General features: G+C 39.5%; 2 protein-coding genes across 4 annotated transcripts in view; one reads left to right on the top strand and one right to left on the bottom strand.

Annotated features, from left to right (window-relative positions):
- DNAAF8 (dynein axonemal assembly factor 8) overlaps positions 1–11,487 on the bottom strand; it is a 36,022-nt gene extending 24,535 nt beyond the window's left edge. The window contains 3 exon segments of the mRNA XM_078152728.1: positions 1,862–1,960; positions 5,525–5,714; positions 11,096–11,487. Coding sequence (XP_078008854.1) covers positions 1,862–1,960; positions 5,525–5,659 — 234 coding nt within the window. The 5' untranslated portion in view covers positions 5,660–5,714; positions 11,096–11,487.
- A 23-nt stretch (positions 11,488–11,510) lies between these two features.
- Positions 11,511–20,609, top strand: part of ANKS3 (ankyrin repeat and sterile alpha motif domain containing 3) — a 45,211-nt gene continuing 36,112 nt past the window's right edge. For 2 of the 3 annotated variants that reach the window (XM_020978649.2, XM_078152727.1), the window contains exons 1-2: positions 11,511–12,365; positions 17,220–17,391. In XM_020978649.2, the coding sequence (XP_020834308.1) occupies positions 17,222–17,391 (170 nt within the window). In that variant the 5' untranslated portion in view covers positions 11,511–12,365; positions 17,220–17,221. The remainder of the gene's footprint in view (positions 12,366–17,219; positions 17,392–20,609) is intronic. The other variant, XM_020978648.2, reaches the window with a different exon arrangement.

Below are 20,609 nucleotides of genomic sequence, written 5' to 3'. Positions count from 1 at the left end.
AACAGTATTATAAATATAAACCTAGGAACACTTTATAAAATACTTTATAAAATAAAAAAAGATAAGGCTGGGATGGAATAAAAAAACAGAACCTTGGCCAACAGAAGGGTTAGTTATTCTCCTAGTTAATAAAGCTGTTAATGCAATAGAATCTACTGATGTAATTTATTGATATTCAACTTTTAAATAGTGGAAATAAAGGAACATTAAAGTGAACTGGGCTGTTTCCACCTAAACTTGTTGACTTAAGGAACAAGTAATCTATTGTGTTTGGGCATTAAGGTAAATGGGGTACGTGTGATGTTGACTGAATATTTTAGGCACTGCCATATCACCAGAGATTTCTATTCCAATGTTGGAATGTTATCATATTGTTGGCCAGTGGGACATAGAATCATATGAGCATAAATTCATAGGGGGAAAAGACCTTAGAGGTTATTTAGCCCTTTTGTTTTACAGATGAAGAAAAATGAGGCCTAGTGTGGTTAAAGGATCTGTCCACGATCACACAGATGAATGATTACAGAGGCAGGATGCATCCTTGGGTCCTCTGACTCCACTCCAAGGCTCCTTCCACTGTACCCTCCTGATTTCCCATGTACTGATATGATGTTGTAAGGAGTTAGTATCAGATTCATCTGGGGAATGATGATGGTAATTATTAATATTATTATTACTTATAATACTAATTAAATAAATAAGGCAGATATACTGACTCAACCCACTTGGCCTAGGAATGTCACAGATCAAGTGATTTTTAGAAGAGACCAGCTGGTTCTTCACTGCTGTTTAAACATATGCAATAAGGCTGTGTCTACATGACAATACAACATTTTAGAAGTGAAGGCAACTCACCTAAAATGTTTTTCCTGAAAACAAGAGATGACTAGATTTTTGGTTTGTTTGTTTGTTTGTTTGTTTGTGGTCTTTTTAAAATTTAGGTTTAGGTTGTTAGCTAGTGGCTAAAACTAATTAACAGCCTGCTTAAACAAAAGGTCTAAGGCACCAATCCAGCAACATTCTAGCCCCCAGCAGGGTGCTACTGATTAGCCTCTTTGCCATGGAAATGATGGGTCTACTCAAAAAGGCTTTCTTACTCTTGAAATAATTTTGGTGCCGTCTCAGGTAGATACATGGCCCCCAAAAAGGATCTGATCAAAACAATGGAATTCCATAGAGACTATAATTTAAATTAATAGCTAGAAATAGCTAGAGCATGGCTTAACCCCCTCTCATCCTCCAGATACTGTATTCTCTCTTCTTTATGCTGAATCCCATTACTCTTTCATGGTTCTGATTTGTAGTAACAAAATGCCTGCCACCATAGTGTACTTAGAATATAAAGTAATTTTATATAACCATAAAAGTAAGCATTGACCAACAGAGCCTGTACCTGTATGAAACTGAACTATAAGAAAATAAGAATATAATTTCTTAACTACCATGTTTATTTGCTTTTTTTGGTACTTTATTCATTGAGTGTTGATTGATATTACATATTAATAAAGAACATACTTTATTAATGTATGCATGAATGATTCTGTATGTTATTTTATTTGTGTTAATTTCAGTTATCATTGTAGTCTTATAGCGGTATTACAAAATAAATATCTATCCTGTTAAAAATTGAAATATGACCCACAATATTGATATTATTCTAATGCTTAGTGTTACTAACATAATATAGGAATGATGGGAAACATTTTTAGAACTGATAGCAATTTTTGCATGTTGACAAGGTTTTCCAGGTTTGGGTTTTTCAGTGTTGGGTTTTATGCACAGAGAAAAAGTGGCTGGGTCTTGGAGAATCAAGGTCATAAAGCAGCAGAGTAAAATGGGAAAGGTAGAGTATAAGGAGGACCTGAGTGTCTGGGTCATCTGCCAATTCTTCAGTTAAGTCCGGAATCAGATTTTCTTCATCTCTCTGGAAGATGAATAATTCCCCATCTTCCTCATCTGACTGTCAATAAACAATGGACAGTTAGGATCTTCACAAGGAGAAGCATTAACAGGGCAGAAGCTGCTGGTCTTTTAATTCTCCCTCCCAGCCCACACTTAGCAGCTCAATCTAGTGGCCTGCACAGAAGACAGTCTGAGAGGCCCAATCTGTATTAAAATTGTGATGAGGATGACGAAGGTCAGGGTTAGGATTATCACAAGCACATCTCCTGTAGTTTTTGGTTTTTTAACTCAGCTACTTCCTGGAGAAATGGAAACAGAGCCATCTGGTGGCCATCACACATCTCCAGCTCTATCTTCCATATCACCAAAATAAAAAAGCAAACAAACCACTGGTCCATTCATTCGTATACAAAATATATATCGTTAAGTACCTACTGTGTGCAGACCACTGTAGTACACATTGGAACATATCTAAGATGAAAACCTGATTTAGAGCCAAAGTAAAATATTCCTGATAGTGAATAGTGACTATGCTACTAATTTTTGAATCTTGTCTACAACAGGGTTTCCAAAAAGAAAATTTTCAGTGATAATATAACACATTAACAAGAAGCAGATGGCTTCTGTGATAAAACAATGGACAAGTCAGTCTAATATAGGTCAGCCGGAAATTTTAGTCAAGGACCATGTGCTCCTGTGCTGAGGACTAGCCACATCTTGCACTTTTGGAATCACAATGATTGCTCAGTACCTATCATGGCTCACGACTTCATGCCTGCCATAAAGCATAAAGGAAGTGCCCAATTTACAAATAGGTTATCTGGAAATGATCACATATTTCCCCACAGAAACAATTCTATAGCAACACACCCCTGACATGACTGACTCTTCATTTGTATGGATGTATGTTAAGTCTAGGAAAACCTATGCCAACAATGGAGGGGGCAGTGTGGTGGTACAAAAGGTCACCGGTCAGGAGACGTGTGTTTGAATCTAAGCTCCAACTGTCACTGGCTATGTGTCCACAAGCAAATCACTTCCCAAAGCCTCAATATCCCAAGATGTAAAATGTGTATAATAACCCTCATACTACCTACCATACAGGGTTGTCATGAAGCAAAGTGCTTTGAAAGCTTTGTAAAGTTCTATATGTAAACTTTTAATTAGTCAATAATCAGGCCTAATAATAATTGTAGTGGTTGTGTCTGGGCATGCCTCTAGAAGGTCTAGGTAAGCCCTTCCTCCTTCCTACGACCAAAGCTTTAAATGAGGAAGGGACTTTAGCATTTACCCAGCAGTCTCCTCATTTTACAGGTGAGGCAACTGAGGCCAAGAAGCTTTTCCAAAGTAAAAAAAAAAATTAACAAATAGAAGTGAGATTGAAACCCAGATTCTCTGACTCCTGATTCAGTGTTCCTCCTGTTGAACCAATGCTGCACCCAATGGGGGTAGCATAGACAGCAGAAAGGTCTTCCTGAAGGAGAGGATATTAGAAGTATGGAGGATTCTCCCTGGGGGAGATGAGTCACACACAGACATGGAGACCCTAAGCCACCTGCACCCCCAGAGGGAGGACCACGTATCCATGAAGCCCAAACAGGAAACTGTGTCTGTGTAGGTAACACTGATATCAGAGACATGAAGGGGTGAAGGAGCTGCTGCCAGATGGAGATGTGAAAGATTAAGGAAGATTAAGGAAAAGATTAAGGAAGAAGCTGGTCCTGTTCCTTTACTGGTACTGTGAATCACATGGATTGTATCCGTCCCAAGAAAAGGTGGGACCAACAGAGGGGAGAGCTGTTTGATTTTTCCAGCAATTATAAGTTCTTCTTCTTTCCAGTTGGAAAAGAAGAGAAAATTGTATTGTAATAGGCCTCTGAAGAAATGAGGGATCGCATGGAGAGATTGCTTGACTTATTAGCAACCCTGAGAAGGATGGAGAGTTATTTTGAGTGTTTATGAGCTTTGAGCAAAGTCCTTTTCATTTTATACTGGTTAATTAAAACCTACCCTATATTTGATGTTTTGTTACCTTGATGGCCCTCACGGAAGCTAAGAGCTCCTGCAGAAAAAACAGCCAAATTCTGATATTTCTAAGGGAAATTAGAGTGGGTGTAAATTTAGCTAAACTCTAATGTTCCCAAGAGAAATCCTGGGTGGAGGCATGTACTAAAATGATGCAGGGGAATTACTGAAAAGCTCCCAAGACAAACTCAGGCCTGTGTGAATCCAATGCTGGGCTTGGGTTACACAATCATAGCCCACTTCTTCGAAGATCTTTAAAGTCTGCAAAGTGGTTTCCTCATGATAACCATGTGATCCAGGTAGTACAAGTTTTATTATGTCCATTTCACAGAAGAGAAATCTGAGGCTCTGAGAGGTTAAATGATTTCCCCATGGTCACAGGGTTAATCAATCAACAAGCATTTATTAAGTACCTACAATGTGCCAGGCACTGGGGATGCAAAGACAAAATCAACAGTCCCTGTATTTAAGGCCCTTGGGTTCTAATGATGCAGACAGCAGATACCTAAAGTCAAAGCCGGGATTCAAACCCAAGTCTCCTGACTCCAACTCGAGCCCCCTTTCCACTCTGCCTCACTGCTTCCCTGTCACAATGACCCCCTTACGGTGTCATTTTCCTGTAATGGATAACTGGTTAGAAATGATAGTCTCAATTTACAAAAACCAAAAAGGAAGTAGCTTGTCATGAAAACAGTTTCAATCTGTGTTCAAAAGCTGCTGCTGATACACAGCACTTCTACGTCAAGCACTTACTAATTCAAGTAATACCTAAATTGAGGTATGATAGCATATGAAGGATAATGACTATTTGCTAGGAGAACAAATATAGTTTTAGGAACTCAGTAACACCTCAGCTGTCTGGAGTTGGTTAGCAATCAAAGAAGCGTGACCAACAAATAAAGAATGTTAGATTAGCATTCGTCTGTCCCAACACCTTTAACTTATTGATAGGAAATAGAGGCCCAAGAAGGACAGGTTCCTATCTTTGCAAATAGCCTACATATGAAAATAAACAAGAACTTTTTTTTTTTACAGAGAGAAGCTTTATAGAGAATATGGAGTTGAAGAAAACAATTGCTATCTTGTTATTCCTTGCCTCAGAGAATTTGTTGTAACTTGATCAGCAAAGTACTATGGGTCATTCATTGGGACAGAAAACAGTGCTACCACTCAGAATGTTTCTTTGTATAGAGTTCACCCCAGTGGAGCTTTGCCAGTAGGTGCTACCGAGGGCCATCCTCTTCTTCAGCTTAACAGCGCGACTTGTAACATGCATTCTCAATAGGATGGTTGGAGGCATTGAAACATCACTTAGGAAAACCAAGCAACAGTAAATGAACTGAGAGAATGACAATGAAGGATATGGAAAAAAAAAAGGGGGGGTGGGAAATAAAAGAAAATCAAATTAAGAAAAGATTTATTTATGCCAAGTTGAAAACATGAATATCATCTAATTTACAATTTGTGAAAATTTATAAAAATTAAAAATAGGACTTGCATACAGAAATATGGAGAAATGGTCGCTTAAGTCAATGTTCTGTTCATCATAGGAAAAAAGTTCTCTGACCTATAGAATCCACATTGAGCAACTTCTTACCAAGGAAGAATCTGAGTCAAAAGATGGGAGCTGTTCTTTCACTGAAGCCAAGATAGATCCCCATATTGATGTATCATACAGGCAAGGCAATTGATTGTGGCCAGTGAGATGATCTTGTTTATCATTTGATGCCATAGGAAACAAGTGCCATGCATATACCCCTTCCACATGAAATCACTTGAGGATAATCCTAAAAAAAAAAAAAAGAGGAGGCAAGGCAAGAAAACTATAACAGAGTACGTACATTAAGGTCAGAGTTTGGATAACTTAATTATAAAATTTAGAAATCCTTAGAAATGTCATCTAGGGGCAGCTAGGTGGTGCAGTGGATAAAGCTCCAGCCTTGGAGTCAGGAGGACCTGAGTTCAAATCCAACCTCAGACACTTGATACTTACTAGCTGTGTGACCTGGGAAAGTCACTTAATCCCCATTGCCTTACAAAAAAAAAAAAAGAAATGTCATCTAATCTCTTCCTCTTAAAGATGAGGAAACCAAATTCCACACAGGTAAAGTTATTTCTATAAAATAGAAGGTGGTGTTTGGTCCAAACCTGTGATTTCATCAGCATGTTGAACTCCCAGAGTAGACACTCTCTCTACCAATGTAAATTAGCAACTGTGAGAATTGCCTTAGGGCATTGAGAAATTAAATGAATTGCCCCAGATCAGTCAGTCAGTCTGACACATGTGAGGCAGGGCTGAACCCTGGTCTTCCTACTAGACTCCAAATGTGGCCCTCTATCCACTGCACTAGACTGTTTCAATCTCTTGTGATCATATAGAATGTTAATAGCATGGTTGCGCTATTTCCCCAATTTCAAGACCAGACATCTTTCTACTGTACAACACAGGATCTTCCATCTTCCACAAAAGATCTAGGAAAGACTTAATCCACTTAAATTTATTAAACACCTGTGGATAGATTCTGAGAAACAGATGGCATAGCGTAAAGGGAATTGGCCAGAAAGGCACATAGATCTGGGGTGCAATCCTGCCTCTGATACGTACGAGCTAAGTGACCCAGGTAAATCCCTTAATCGCTCTGGGCTGTAGACTAGAATGTCAAACATGGGACTGCAAACCGCTTTTGACTCACACTTCCAAGCGGGCCGAGGCAGATTAAAATGTAATCAGGAAACAAATAAAATAAGTAAAATGGGGGCAGCTAGGTGACACTGTAGATAGAGCACTGGACTTAGAGTCAGGAAGACTCATCTTCATGAATTCAAATCTGTCTTCAGACACTTAACATTATCCCTTCAACATCATAGCTTTCCCCATCACAGTTTCCATATATTGCAGATTGACATAAGAAATTAAATAGGAATTCTTGGGGAGTAGGCGATATGTGAAGGCCAGCAGATGACACAAAAAAGTTTAGTAACTCAGAAATGCGCAAAATACATGTATAGCATTGTATTATATCAACATATTTTATCTTTTAATGCCATAATAATTTAGACTTCTTCTCTGGTACAAAGGGAGGACCAACTTTTACTTGGATTTACCAGATCACCAGAGGTGCCACACCCTTAACCCCTCGATGTGGAAGGGATAACTGTACTAGCTGTGTGACCCTGGACAGTTCATTTAACCCTGTTTGCCTCAGTGTCCTCATCTGTACAATGAGCTGGAGAAGGAAATGGCAAACCATTCCAGTGTCTTTGCCAAGAAAATCCCAAAATGGGGTTACAAAATGCCAGAACAACAGTAACAACAATGTTAACAAGTGTTTTTCTAAGTCAATACGCTACCTGCAGGGATCCTTGGGGAGATTTAGTGGCCTTCCTTCCTATTTGAGTTAGATATCACTGCTCTAGGCAACTGTCTAAGACCTAGAAGGTGCTGGCCTCCAATGCTAGAGGGAGGTTCCTCATCCAGGAGAACGTTTTTCTTCTAATTTTTCATTCTTTTGATTTTGTTTGACTGATTCTTGATGTCTCATAGAATCATTAGTTTCCACTTGCCCAATTCTAATTTTTAACAAATTGTTTTCTTCAGTTAGCTTTTGTACCTCCTTTTCCATTTGGCCAATTCTATTTTTAAGGAGTTGTTTTCTTCAGTGTACTTTCTTCCACTTTGTCAATTGTATTTTTAAAGGAATTGTTCAATTTTTCTTCTACTTCTCTTATTTGACTTCTAAAATCCTTCTTGAGCTCTTCCAAGAAGGTTTTTGGAGCTTCAGACCAGTTCATACTCCCCTTTGAGGTTTCAGATGTGTGTATATTGACAATGTTGTCCTCTCCTGAATTTGTGCTTTGATCTTCCCTATCACCAAGATGCTTTTCTATGGTCACTGTTTTTCTTTGTTGCTTCTTGCTCATGTTGTTTACCTTTTTTCTGGCTTTTAAAGTTGATCTCTGCTTCTGGGGCACAGGGGGCACTGACCCAGGCTTCTTGTGCTGGGGGCTATGTGCCTGGTTACTGATTTTGTGTGCTGGGGCCTTAGGTGTTGGCAGCGGGAGGCTGTAGGTTTCTGGTAGCTTACCTGGTGCTGAGCTGAAGCTGGTGGTAGTGGCTGGTGTGTGCCTGGTGCTGTTAGCGCTTGCCTGTTCCACCACCCTGGGGCTCAAGATCACCTGCTGGTTTGCTGAGGTGGGGCTTGCCACTGGCTTGCTGGGATGCCTCCCATCCTGTACTGGTCCCCCTTCAGCCACAGCAAGAGGGATCTTTCCCATTAATCCCCCTAACCTCTTGAGCTAAAACATTGCTGTACCTCATCTTTCTGCTGGCTCCATTATTTCAGGATTTTTCCTGGGCAATATTTTCTGGGTTTTTCAAGGTCAGTAAGGGAGGGTGAGAGTGACTTACTGCTTACTCCACCATCTTGGCTCCCAGAAGTCAAAATAGGTCCAGGAGAACTTTATATCAAGGAAATCACAGGTTTAGCCCTTATTCCCTACTAAGTGCCAAATGCTGGGCTTGGTGCTGGGGATACATAGATACCTTCCCTCTTCCCCCTGAAAAAAATAACCGCTAGGTTCAAAGTACTTATCATGAGGAAACATCACAATAAGTATCAAGTACACACATATACACACACAACAGAGAAAACAGTCATTTAGGAGATGATGGAGGGAGAATACTAAGGGGGGTGAAAAGGGAAGGAAATCATGAAAGACCTTGTGAGGACAGTGGCACGTGAGTTGTATTTTGAAAGAAGCTTGGGATTCTAAGAGAAAGGAAAGAATTCTAAGAATGGGGGATAGTCTATGCCAGGGGTAGGGAAGGGCCACAGGTGGCCTTGAAGCACCCCTCCCCACCTCCCCCTTCTGTCTATGCAAATGCATGGAGGTAGAATATTATGCACTGGGAACCACAAGCAGGCCAAGATGGCCAAAACCCAGAGTATCCAAATTGGGACTAAGGATAGTTTGGAACCAGATTATGAAGGGCTTTAAATGCCAAATAGCAGAGTTTATATTTTATCCTAGAGGCAACAGAGAACCACTGAAATTTCTTGAGCAAAGGCATGGACATAGATGTATGGCAGGCAGTTCAATGACTAAATTATTGCAATAGTTCAGATGAAAGAGTTGAGAGAAGGACAGGGATGTCAAAGAGCTTATAGAGAAAGAATTGACAAAACTTGGCAATTGATTATTTATTAGTGATAAGGGAGTGAGAGAGAGTGGACAGTCTAGTATGATGCTGAGGTAGTAAACCTGGGTGACTGGAACAATAGTAGTAGAGAAAGAGAAATTAGGAAGAGGCCTGGTTGTCAGTGGAGGTGGGGAAGAAGGAGTTCCATTTTAGGCCCTTACAGGATATCTAAGTAGAGAAGTCCAACAGGCAGCTGACTATATAAGACCTCAGTCTTACAAAGATGAGGGCAAATGGGTTGGGGGGATAACATCACACTGTCCTCTGGCATAATGACTGTTTATAGTAATAGATTACATTATTTTGGCCAATCATGGCATGATTTCCTTGAATTTCCTTTCTTTTATACCTTTTTCTTGCCTCAGGCTGGAAGGACAGGGGTTACAATCCAATCTCACTACTGATTAGCACCAGAACTCAGACTTGCTCTGTTTCTAACCTGGGCCAATTTATTCCTCCTTAGGCAACTTGATTTCCTTGGCTCACTATATTGATGCCAAATTTAGTGAGGACATCTGATAGGCTTAGCCCACTACAGCTCAGAATTCCTTTTGAGCTCTAGAGATCCATCAACCTTAGTGTCCTCAGAAGTTGAGATGTGTTCTAGCATGGCTGGCTCACCCTTGAATTTCTTTAAAACCCTCTAGTCAATAAATAACATGTAGTATCAGAGCACAAAGGCTAACACAATGTTGGGCACACAAAAATGTATAGAACTGAATTCATATATACTAGTTGGACGTAGTAAAGAACTGGGGCTCTTTTTTTTTTATTATCAGACACTACAGGAAAAAAGTCAATTCACTTCTCTGGGACTTAGCTGCTTACCTGTAAAATGAGAGAATTGGGCCAGATAATCTCCAAGATCAGATGATCTTTTAGCTCTAACATTCTATGAGTCTATGAAACTGGGGTTCTGTCATGTTTGCTAATATTTTAAGAATCTGAGACATTTCTCGTTGTAGGGATATCTCAGAAGGCAATACTTCTAGATCTGCTAAATCACCATTTTTCAGAGAATTGTAACAATGGAAAGGTGCTAGAGAGATCACCCGGTTCAGGTCCCTGCCTTCAGACTAAAAAAGATTATTGTAATATAGTATGCAAACTAATAAAAAATTGTTTACAACAGTCTTATCTTGAGTTGTAGAAATAAAAATATCTCTATCTCTCTCTATATTGAGTGTTCCAAAAGTCTTAGTGCAATTTTAAGTTGCTTTAGTTATTAAAACGATATTTAAGCTTTAAACTGCAATGACTTTGGGGACACTATATAATTTGTGATATCATTGGTGTAAGGAACTCCTGGTATGGAAACTCTTCCTACCAAAGCAGTAACAATAAAAACAATAATTTAATGAATGTTTACATTTACATACCACTCTTTACTTTCTTATGGCATTTTAATATATGTAATTTCACTCTTAAAACAACCCTGTGAGACATTCTCCAAGCTAATTTATTATTTAACAGAAAAGCAAACTAGGCATTGAGAGAGCTAACGTGCTGGCAGCTGGGCCGCCTGGCCTTGGTCCAGTAATTAGCACAGATCCACGCAAGCAATAAGAAATGTTACTGAATGAATGACAGTGACTTAGGCACAGCCCTACGGAGTTCTAGTTGCAGAGCTAGGCTAGATCTGAGGTTTGACAAAGCAAAATTATCATAGACTAATCGATTATTTTTAAGTCTACAGTTGAGGAGGAGTGTTGGGAAGGAAGTGAGGGGATAAAATTATACCCTCTTCCCGGCTTACTTCAACTCATTGCCACGTGAGCCACTAAGCCAGCCGTTACCATGGCAACTAGACGCCAACCTCCTTCCCAAGCTGTTCATTCTTTTTTTACGTTTGGGGGATCGGAAGGTCGCTTGCTCTTTCTTCACACCTTTCCATCCCTTCTCTTTCTACCTGCTCTCCTAAGTGCTTCACCTTTCCCTGCAGGTGAAACTGGGATCCCCTCAACTTACCTCGAGTTTCTTTTATTCGGACCTCTCACTGCGGTCCCGTCAGGGGTATATAGCACAAACTATAATCCGAATAGGAACACGTCATCAAAGGCGCGTCCCTTCCCTCCGAGCCGAGGCTGCAGAATGAAATTGTTTTGCTTCTGCCAACTCCTTTTGTTTTTCTTCCGTTAGCGTCTTTTTTCCTCTCGTTCATTCCATTCTCTTTCTCAGACCGTCAGGGTCCTGCCCACTCTCCAATCACAATTGGTCCACTTGGCCCCAGCCTAGTAGGCGGGGTTTAGCATTTTCTCACTTTTCATTGGTTGACGAACACGTCAAAGACCGAGATAGACATGGGTCTTTCGGACAGGTCCGAGACTTGAAATTTCAGTCTCAAGAATAGGAGGAGGCGGAGAGGGAAACTAAGAGTCCCAGCGTCCCCTGCGTCCCTCCAATCACTTCCGGTGTGGGACCCTGGGTGTGGGTTCCGGGCGTTGGGTCGGCTGGCTGAGCGTTGGGCTCTTTTTGAGGCGTGGAGCCCGGGACTTGTGCCTCTTTCTCGGGCCCGGGCGGAGCCACCGGTCGCCGAAGGCAAGGTTGGGGGCCCGCCCCGTGGATGTGCCAGGCTGGGAAGGGAGCGTCGGGGCATGTGGGCGTTAGGTGACCCGCGGGCCGATTTCCTCGTCGTTTCCTGAGTCCGCAGCGTGGGGGCCTTTTCGTCGCGGGCAGCTGGAGCTGAGGAAGGACCGTTGTCGTTGGATGTGGCCCCGGCCCAACGGAAGCCTCGAGGCTCATGAGTCTCCCGCGCAGGTACCACCTGGGGTCGGGGGCACCTGCCTGCCTGTGCCCACATCGGCCCCAGGGGCCTGCATGCTGAGCCTGCTCGGCAGGAGGCGGGAATGAAGTGGAGCTGTCTTCCCCACTCAGTGCTGGAGAAGGGACCTCGGGGATCAGTGGAGGCGGTTCGGCGGAGTGGACAGCGCTGGACTTTGACCGAGTTCAGACCCTGCCTCTTACATCTAGCTGCGTGACCCTGAGCAAGCCCCTTGATCTGTCTGAGCTTCAGTTTCCTCATCTTTAGAATGGGGATAAAAATGATAGCCTTAAGGTTTGCAAAGCGCTTTAGACAGGTTATATAATTTTGTTCTCCAAAGAACGTGGGAGGTAATGCTGGCAATATCCCTATTTAACTGGTGAGGAAACTGACACAAACAGAAGTTAAGTGACTTGCCCAGGGGCACACAGCTAAGGTGGATTAAAATCAGTTCTTCCTAATTTCTAGTCCAGCAAGGTATCCACTTCACTACTTAACTGCTAATAGCTGTTATTATGAGGATTTAATGAAATAGTATATGTAAAGTGTTTTGCTGCAAGGTGTCTGCCTCAATTTCCTCATCTGCAAAATGGTGATGATAATAATAATAATAGCACTTGCTCCCCAGGGTTCTTGTGAGGATAGAATGAGATATTTGAAAGCTCTTTGCAAATCTTTAATTGCTATGTAAATGCTAGCTAGCTATTATTTTTATTTAATGCAGAACTATAAAGTATTAGATAAATGTCAGTTGCTGTTTTTAAATACAGGAATTTTTAACCTTTTTAATGTCATGGACCCATTTGACAGTGTGGTAAAAACCTGTGGACTCCTCAGAATGATGTTTTTAAATGTATAAAATAAAACACATAAGATCACAAAACACCAATCTGGTTGAAATAAAGTTACCTAAATCTTTTTAAGTGAATGAGCCCCAGGTTAAAAACCACTGGTTTGTTCCAATAGCTTGTGAGACCCAGATAAAAGATGTGGCTTGCCCAAGGTCCCTATTCCTTGCAGAGGGTCTCCTCAAACCTAGCATTTGTTTTAACTGTCCTTTTACCACTCAGTATTTTATTTTGCTTCTATGACAGAGTATTCCAAGAGACTTAGCAAAATCAAGTTGGTATTTTGGTACAGTTGTTCCATTAAGTAGGCTATTACTTATAGCTTAGACATCTTTTCAGTAGTTTAAATTTTAGCTATAATTATACACTATTATGTTATAATTTATTGGACTAATATTTAAATCACCCTAAAATTTTACTATTATGTACTTTTATTTTTTTCTTTTCTTTGTGTTTTTTTTTTATCTCAACTTGTTTTTTCCACACCCTTTCCATAATGGTAGCTCAGGAGAGTGTCAGTTTCATAAACCTCATGATACACCAGTAAGCAAATGAGTTGATAATAATATAGACAAGGTTTCCAGGATAAATAATTCTCATAACAAAATACTTGTTATCTGTCCATTACCAATACTGTTCAGCTCTTGGGCAAGTTTAATTACCAAATTGAACAGGCTGCCTTATTTTCTCCAGTCTGCCCTATTACCAGGCACCGTAGAAGTGAGGCAGCAAGCATAATGCAATGAAATGAGATTTAGGGCTAGAGGACCTTGGCTTCAAATATCTGCTTTACTACTTACTCTCTCTGTGATCTTGGAGATACTTCCTTGGAGAAGGCACCTCAGCTTCCTAATCTGTAAAATAAGAGAGTTGAACTAGATGTCCTCTAAAGCCCTTTAGGACTCTAGATCTGTGATTGTCATGTCAATTTAGTATATTTTGCTATTTCCTGCTTATCTAAGGCCTTATTTTGTAGTTCCTTCACTGGTTCTTTTTTTCTATGCCATCTAAGTATGCATAGGTATTTCCCAATGCTCTGCTCTCTGTCACTTAACTAATATCTATTTGCCTTAATCTATTGGAGAAGGAAAAGACAAACAGTATCTTTGCCAAGAAAACGCCATGCACAGTGATCTACGTTACAGGGATAGGGAACCTGCGACCTCAAGGCCACATGTGGCGCTCTAGGTCCTCAATTGTAGCTCTTTGACTCCAAACTTCACAGAACAAATCCCCTTAATAAAAGGATTTGTTCTGTAAAACTTGGACTCAGTCAAAAGGCTGCACCCAAGGTCCTAAAAGGCCACATGTGGCCTGGAGGCCAAAGGTTCCCTAACCCTAGACTCTATGAGGTCACCAAGAGTCAGACACGACTAAACATGTATGTAAAGTCTTTGCGAATATTAAAGTGGTATATAAATGTCAGTTATTATTAAGCATAGATCCAATTTCAGTCTCTTCTCTCAACTCCAGGCCTATATTTTTGTCTTCTTCCTGGCCATTTCCATCTGAATATTCTGTAGACACTTCAAATGCAACATAAGCCAAATTGAACTCATTATTTCTTCATGTCTTAAATATCTTAACTCTCTTTCCACTTTCCTTATTTCTTTTGAAGATATCTTGTCATTCATCCTCAAAACCTCATCATCCTCTTTTGACTCTTCCCTCTATGTCATTTTTCACATCCAAATAGGTGACAAGTCCCATCCATTCTACCTCCACAGGATCTCTGTATTTCTTTCTTTACTTACCTTGCTACCATTCCAGTTCATGTCCTTATAACCTTTTGCCTGGCCTACTTTGATAGCTTACTTAATTTTACCCTCCCCCTTCCTACTTTTATTTTCTTTTTTCTCCAATCCACCTACAGCTCCTAGCTACAAAGATAATCATCCTAATACATAGGTCTTGGGGCAGCTAGGTGGCGTAGTGGGTAGAGCTCTGGTCTTGGAGTCAGGAGGAGCTGAGTTCAAATTTGGCTTCAGACACTTGACACTCACTAGCTGTGTGACCCTGGGCAAGTCACTTAACCCTAGTTGCCTCACCAAAAAGTAAAACAAAAGCTAATACATAGGTCTGGCTGGCAGTGGACTGATCAGAAACCATTAGTAATTCTTCATTGCCTCCAGGATAAACTGTCAATACATCAAGGACTTATGATTTTGTCAGCATGTGAGCTATGACAAAATATGAACTCCTTAACTTGGCATTTAGAGCCTTTCACTATCCTGACATTACCTTTCTAGTCTTCTTTCATTTACCTCTCATTTATTGATTCTGAAATGTAGTCAAACTGTGCTCCTTTCTATGTGTTTTCTGCCTCTATGTATTTATTTGTGCATGTCATATTTCTCCATGCCTGGAAGTTGTATTCAGTCCTTCCACATTTCTGAATTTTGAAATCCTACCTCAAGTCCCAAGATTAAATGCCATCTCTTGCATTAAGTTTTGACTGACTCTTCCCCTTGCCCATGTAAAAGTGGGCTCATAGTGGGATCATATATTTAGAGTTGGAAGGGACCTTAGAGGTCTTCTGGTTCGACTTTCAAATTTTAGAGGAGGAAACTGAAGTCTGTGTAGGTTAAGTGATATGCCCAAAAGTCACACAGCTAGTAAACTATCATAATTAGTATTTGAACTCAGATTGTCTTCAAATCCAGCACTTTTTTCACTGCATCATGTGGCCTCCTCCATCTTCAGATTTTCCATAGCACTTTTTCTATACCTGTTCTTTGGTCTTCTCACATTACATATGTGTAGCACAGTTTAGATCATAAGACCTATGAAGATAGGAATTATCATTTTTTCATTTTTGTATCTCCAGCATCTAACGCAGTGGTTTTTGTACATAGTAGATTCTTAGTAAATGTTTGTTGAATATCCAACCAGGATCTGTTAGGCTAGTTGAGTTAGAGGTGTTTCCTTTTTGTGAATAGGAACTCTGGGCAATCTTGGCAGGTCACTTCATTTCTGTGGATCTCAGTGTCCTCCTTTGTGAAATGAACAAATTGAACCAGATCATCTCTACCCTCTTTTTAGCTCCAAAGTTCTATGATTCTACAGTTCAGACAATGGAATAAAATGTGCTTTGTAGCCTAGTTGAAGGAGTTACAGGTTCACATCTATCCTAGAGATAGTCAAATCCAGTGACCCCCAAAATACAATTTTTATCTAACCTTCATAGAATCACAAGTTATATTCTAGTTATAGAAGTCTTGAAGTTAACCAGTATAAATCTTGGAGCCCTTAAAGAGTTGATAAGGCTCACCTGGGGCCTTTTGGAAATGTTAGTCTTGGATAACTAGCTATCCAAAAATAGTACTGTGGAGAACAATTGACCAAGCACAAAATTGGCTAGAGCTTCCAACTCATGTCAGAAGGCTTTGTTTTTCAAAGCTTGCCTGTTTTAAAAAGCTAATCCTTGTAATTCTGCTGTATAAATTCCCAGAGAGTAACTGGCAATTTGCAAGGATATATTATTTGGCAATTTAATAAATTTCTATTTCCTAATATATTTGGACACTAAATACAGTGCTGAGTAATGTAATTCATTTGCTTCAAATACTAAGTAAATTCATTTTGAAATGTAATGGGCAGATGATTTTTCTCTGACTTTTGGAAAAGATTTTCTCCAAAGATACTACATAGATATTTCCTTTTAATGAGCTATCTAATTTGATTTATAGTTTTTGAAATTGATGAAATAAGGACAGATATAGTACATACTTAGCTAAAACAATTGTAGTTGTAGTTTCAAGCGTCTGTCTTTTCAGTATGGTAGAATCCAATTTCTTCCTTTGGAGTGATGAAATAACCCCCTGGGATTACAAAAGTTGTCTACAACTGATGGGTTGGGAATCCTGTCAAATAGACTATACTGTCTGTGCTGACTAAACATAGTCTGCCTAGTTGCTGAGTATTTTTTTTTTCGTTTTTTTCTCTTTTTTTGCAGTTTTTTTTCCCTTTTAGGCAATGGGGTTAAGTGACTTGCCCAGGGTCACACAGCTAGTAAGTGTCAAGTGTTTGGTCTGAGGCTGGATTTGAACTCAGGTACTCCTTACTTCAGGGCCGATGCTTTATCCGCTGCACCAGTTAGCTGCCCCTCGAGTATTTAAAATGAGAATTGGAGGGAAAATGAAATTCTGTATGTGGGAATTTTTTTTTACAGCCAACTTTCTTGAATATATTGGCTCAGTATACTGATGTGACAGCCATGTGAAAGAAGATGGGTGAAGGGGATAATCAAATCACAGGATAATATATTATATGAAATATAGTGGTAGTACTATATAATATATTAAATAGATATCATCCTGTGATTTTACTTATATATTGCATACATACACATATAAATTAATTAATAAAATCAGTTTTATTCTTAGAACAATGATTTTAAACTATTTTGAGAATTAGTATTTGGATATTCAAATCCACTCAGAATGGGAAAAAAGTGAATTTTATACATTCTCTTTCACCATAGAGATGTCTGAGCTTAGTGATGAAGCCAGTGAATCTGAGCTGCTCAACCGTAGTTTATCCATATGGCACGGACCAGGTCATCTGGTTTGTCGAGAAGAATTGGATGTTCCCCTGGATATTCATACAGCTTCTTCAATTGGGCAGTATGAAGTGGTGAAGGAATGTATTCAACGGTAAGAGGTCACACTGGGAAATGTTAATTCTTTTAGATTTTTTCTTACCCTCCATGTTTCTTCTTCCTTTGCAAATTGTAGTTCATGTTGGGTGAATGAATGCACAGCTATGGGCAATACATTATTTTTGCCAGATAAGTAGGAAATAAGGTGGGTTCAATTTCTAGTGATTGAGGATAGGAGGGGAAAACTAATGAAAAAGACCTTCAGAGTGATAAATGTTTTTTAATTTCAAGTATTCAAAATGTGTTTTATTTTCAAGACAGGGTAATTCTATAGTTTCTTTTTAAGGCTTGCAAAAATTTTTAACCATTTCCCTCCCCACCAAAGTTCAAAGCAGAAATTGATCATACTATTATGGAACCATGGGGTTCAATCCAGTGTAAATAGAGATCGTGTGAGAAAATGTCAGTGCCAGCAATATATTCGTTTCTGAAATATTAAATAGGGAATTTTGTACGTATTAAAATCCTTTGTAAATTTCAAAAGATTTAGAGCTTTGTAGACTAGTCTAGTCCTTTCATTTGACAGATCATAAAACTGAAGCCTGAGAAGTGAAATGATTTGCCCATGGTGAACAGAAAAGCTAGACTTCAAATCAGAGTCCTCTGACTCCAAATCCAGAGCTCTCTTAACTGCAAAACTCAGCCTCTTAATATGTGTGACAATTTTTTCATATGATATATTTAATTTCCTCTGTTTTTGCTTCACAATTCCAGCCATAACTATGTAGGTGATTTTTCTGGTTTCTGAGCAACTGAATCAAAAACTTAAAAGAAGCAGCAAAATGTCCCCTGAAAAACAGCATTTAAAAAAAATATTAACTATTCAAGTAAACGTGTAATTTGTCAGAGGAAAATGGGTTGGAGTCTTTGGAAGTTTTTGTAAGAGATTCCTCCTTTATGAGGGCTGACCTTATGTGTATGTGGCTTGCCCATCTGGTTCGACTTGGGTTTGAATTTATTAGCTTTATGGCCATGGGCATGTCACATCCTCTTTCTGAGCCTCAAATTTCTTAGCTATAAAACGGTGCTAATAATACTTGTACTACTCACCTAACAAGGATGTTTCGCTGAAAGGATTTTGTAGACCTTAAAACACCATAGAAATGTGAGTTTTTAAGATGCAAATTATGATTTGAAGGACTTAGGCAGACCTTTTTGTTCAGAAGTTTCTTCTGTGTTTTCTGTATTCCTGCTTTTAGCGATCGATTCATTCAGGTTTTGAAGTACTTAATGCTAGTACCTTTCCTCTTAAAATTATTTCCAATTTGTCCTGAATATATCTTGTTTATGTATAGTTGTTTGTATGTTATATTCCCCATTAGATCCTGACTTGACTGTTGGTCTTTAACACTATCCTGTTAAAATACAAGGGGCAGCTAGGTGGTACAGTGAATAAAATACTGGGCCTGGAGTCAGCAAGATTCATCTCTGTGAGTTTAGATCTGGTCTCAGACACCTACTAATTATGTGACCCTGGTCAAATCACTTACCCCTGTTTGCCTTCGTTTCCTCACATGTAAAATAAGCTGGAGAAGGAAATGGCAAACCACTGTAGTGTCTTTGCCAAGAAGACCCCAAATGAAGTCATGAAGAATTGGATGTGACTGAAAAAATGACTGAACAACAACAAGAAGTTAAAATACAAACACCCATGGGAAGGTTAATACTATTAACTGAGGTCTGATAGTTACAATTTCCAATAAACATTCGTTAAGTGTTCACTATGTGCCAGGCACCGTACTAAGTGCTGGGAATATAATTAATAAAAAGACATACAATCCCTTCCCTCAAGGAACTTACAAACTAAAGGGGGAGACAAAAGGAGGTAGGAAAGGGGAAGGAGGAACACCAGAAGGTACCCAGAGTCTTGTTCCATGGAGTTGAAATTAGACGGGGCAGCTGTTGTAAAGTGAAGAGACCTGAGACTCCAATTTCTGCCCCCCATAAAGGAAGAGTCCACCCTCCAGTCAGAGAGGAGAGGAGGCTGAGGGAGGTAGAATCAATCAAGGCTTGAGATAGCAGCATGGTGCTGAGTTAAATGCAGGGAATTCAAAGCAATTGGAGCAGCAGATGCAAAGTGGAGCAAAGATCTGCCAAAATGGACAAAGGTTCTGAAGGGAAAGCAGAGAAGAGATTGGAACCAAAAGGATGAGGAAATAACAAAGACAGACTTCACATACTTCACAATTTTGCCTAGGGCAAGGCCTTCAAACTATCATTTGCAACTGAAATTCTATTCAAGAAAGCATCTTTTTTTTTTAACATTTAAAAAAAATTTTGAATTCCAAATTCTCTCCCTTTCTTCAGCTCCCCACCCACTGAGAAGGTAGGCAATATGCTACCTCTTATACGTGTGAAATCCTGCAAAACACATTTCTGTATTAGTCATGTTGCGCCCCCCCAAAAGAAAAAAAGGTAAGAAAAATTAAAAGTGAAAAAAAATACGCTTCAGTCTGCACCTAGAGTTCATCAGTTCTCTGGAATTGGATAGCATTTTTTTTTATCATGAGTCTTCTATAATTGTAATAGATCACTGTATTGATCAAAGTAGCTAAGTCTTTCACAGTTGATCATCATTACAATATTGATGTTACAGTGTACAGTGTTCTCCTGGTTCTGTTCATTTCACTTTGTGTCAGTTCGTATAAGTTGTCCTAGTTTTTTTTTTAAACCATTCCCCTTGTCATTTCTTAGAGCACAGTAGTATTCCATCACAATCATATACCACAACTTGTTCAGCCATTCCCCAACTGACAGGTATCCCCTCAATTCCAATTCTTTGCCACCACCAAAAGAGCTGCTATAAATATTTTTGTACATATATTTCCTTTCTCTTTTTCAGGAAAGCATCTTAATATGATTGGTCTAACCATCAAATTCTGCCAAAGGCATAGCCAGTCTAGAAGGACCACAGATAAGTAGGGACTGCTTTGAAAATTACATGTTGAATTTATTATGTACTTAAAAAGAAAAGCTAGTTATACATAATGGAGATTTTCAGTTTTATGTAAAATTATCTTTTTGTGTTTTACTGTATATGTGAAAATGCTCATTTTATCTGGTGTCAAGTTAAGTCAACAACCATTTAATAGGTGCCTTTTTTTTTGTGAGGCAGTTGGGGTTAAGTGACTTGCCCAGTGTCACATAGCTAGTAAGCATCAAGTGTCTGAGGCTGGATTTGAACTCAAGTCCTCCTGACTCCAGGGCTTGTGC

This window comes from Phascolarctos cinereus, unplaced genomic scaffold, assembly GCF_003287225.1.
Source record: "Phascolarctos cinereus isolate Bilbo 61053 unplaced genomic scaffold, phaCin_HiC Scaffold_4;HRSCAF=312, whole genome shotgun sequence".
Classification (NCBI taxonomy): Eukaryota; Metazoa; Chordata; class Mammalia; order Diprotodontia; family Phascolarctidae; genus Phascolarctos; species Phascolarctos cinereus.
This window is presented reverse-complemented; position numbering and strand designations above follow the sequence as displayed.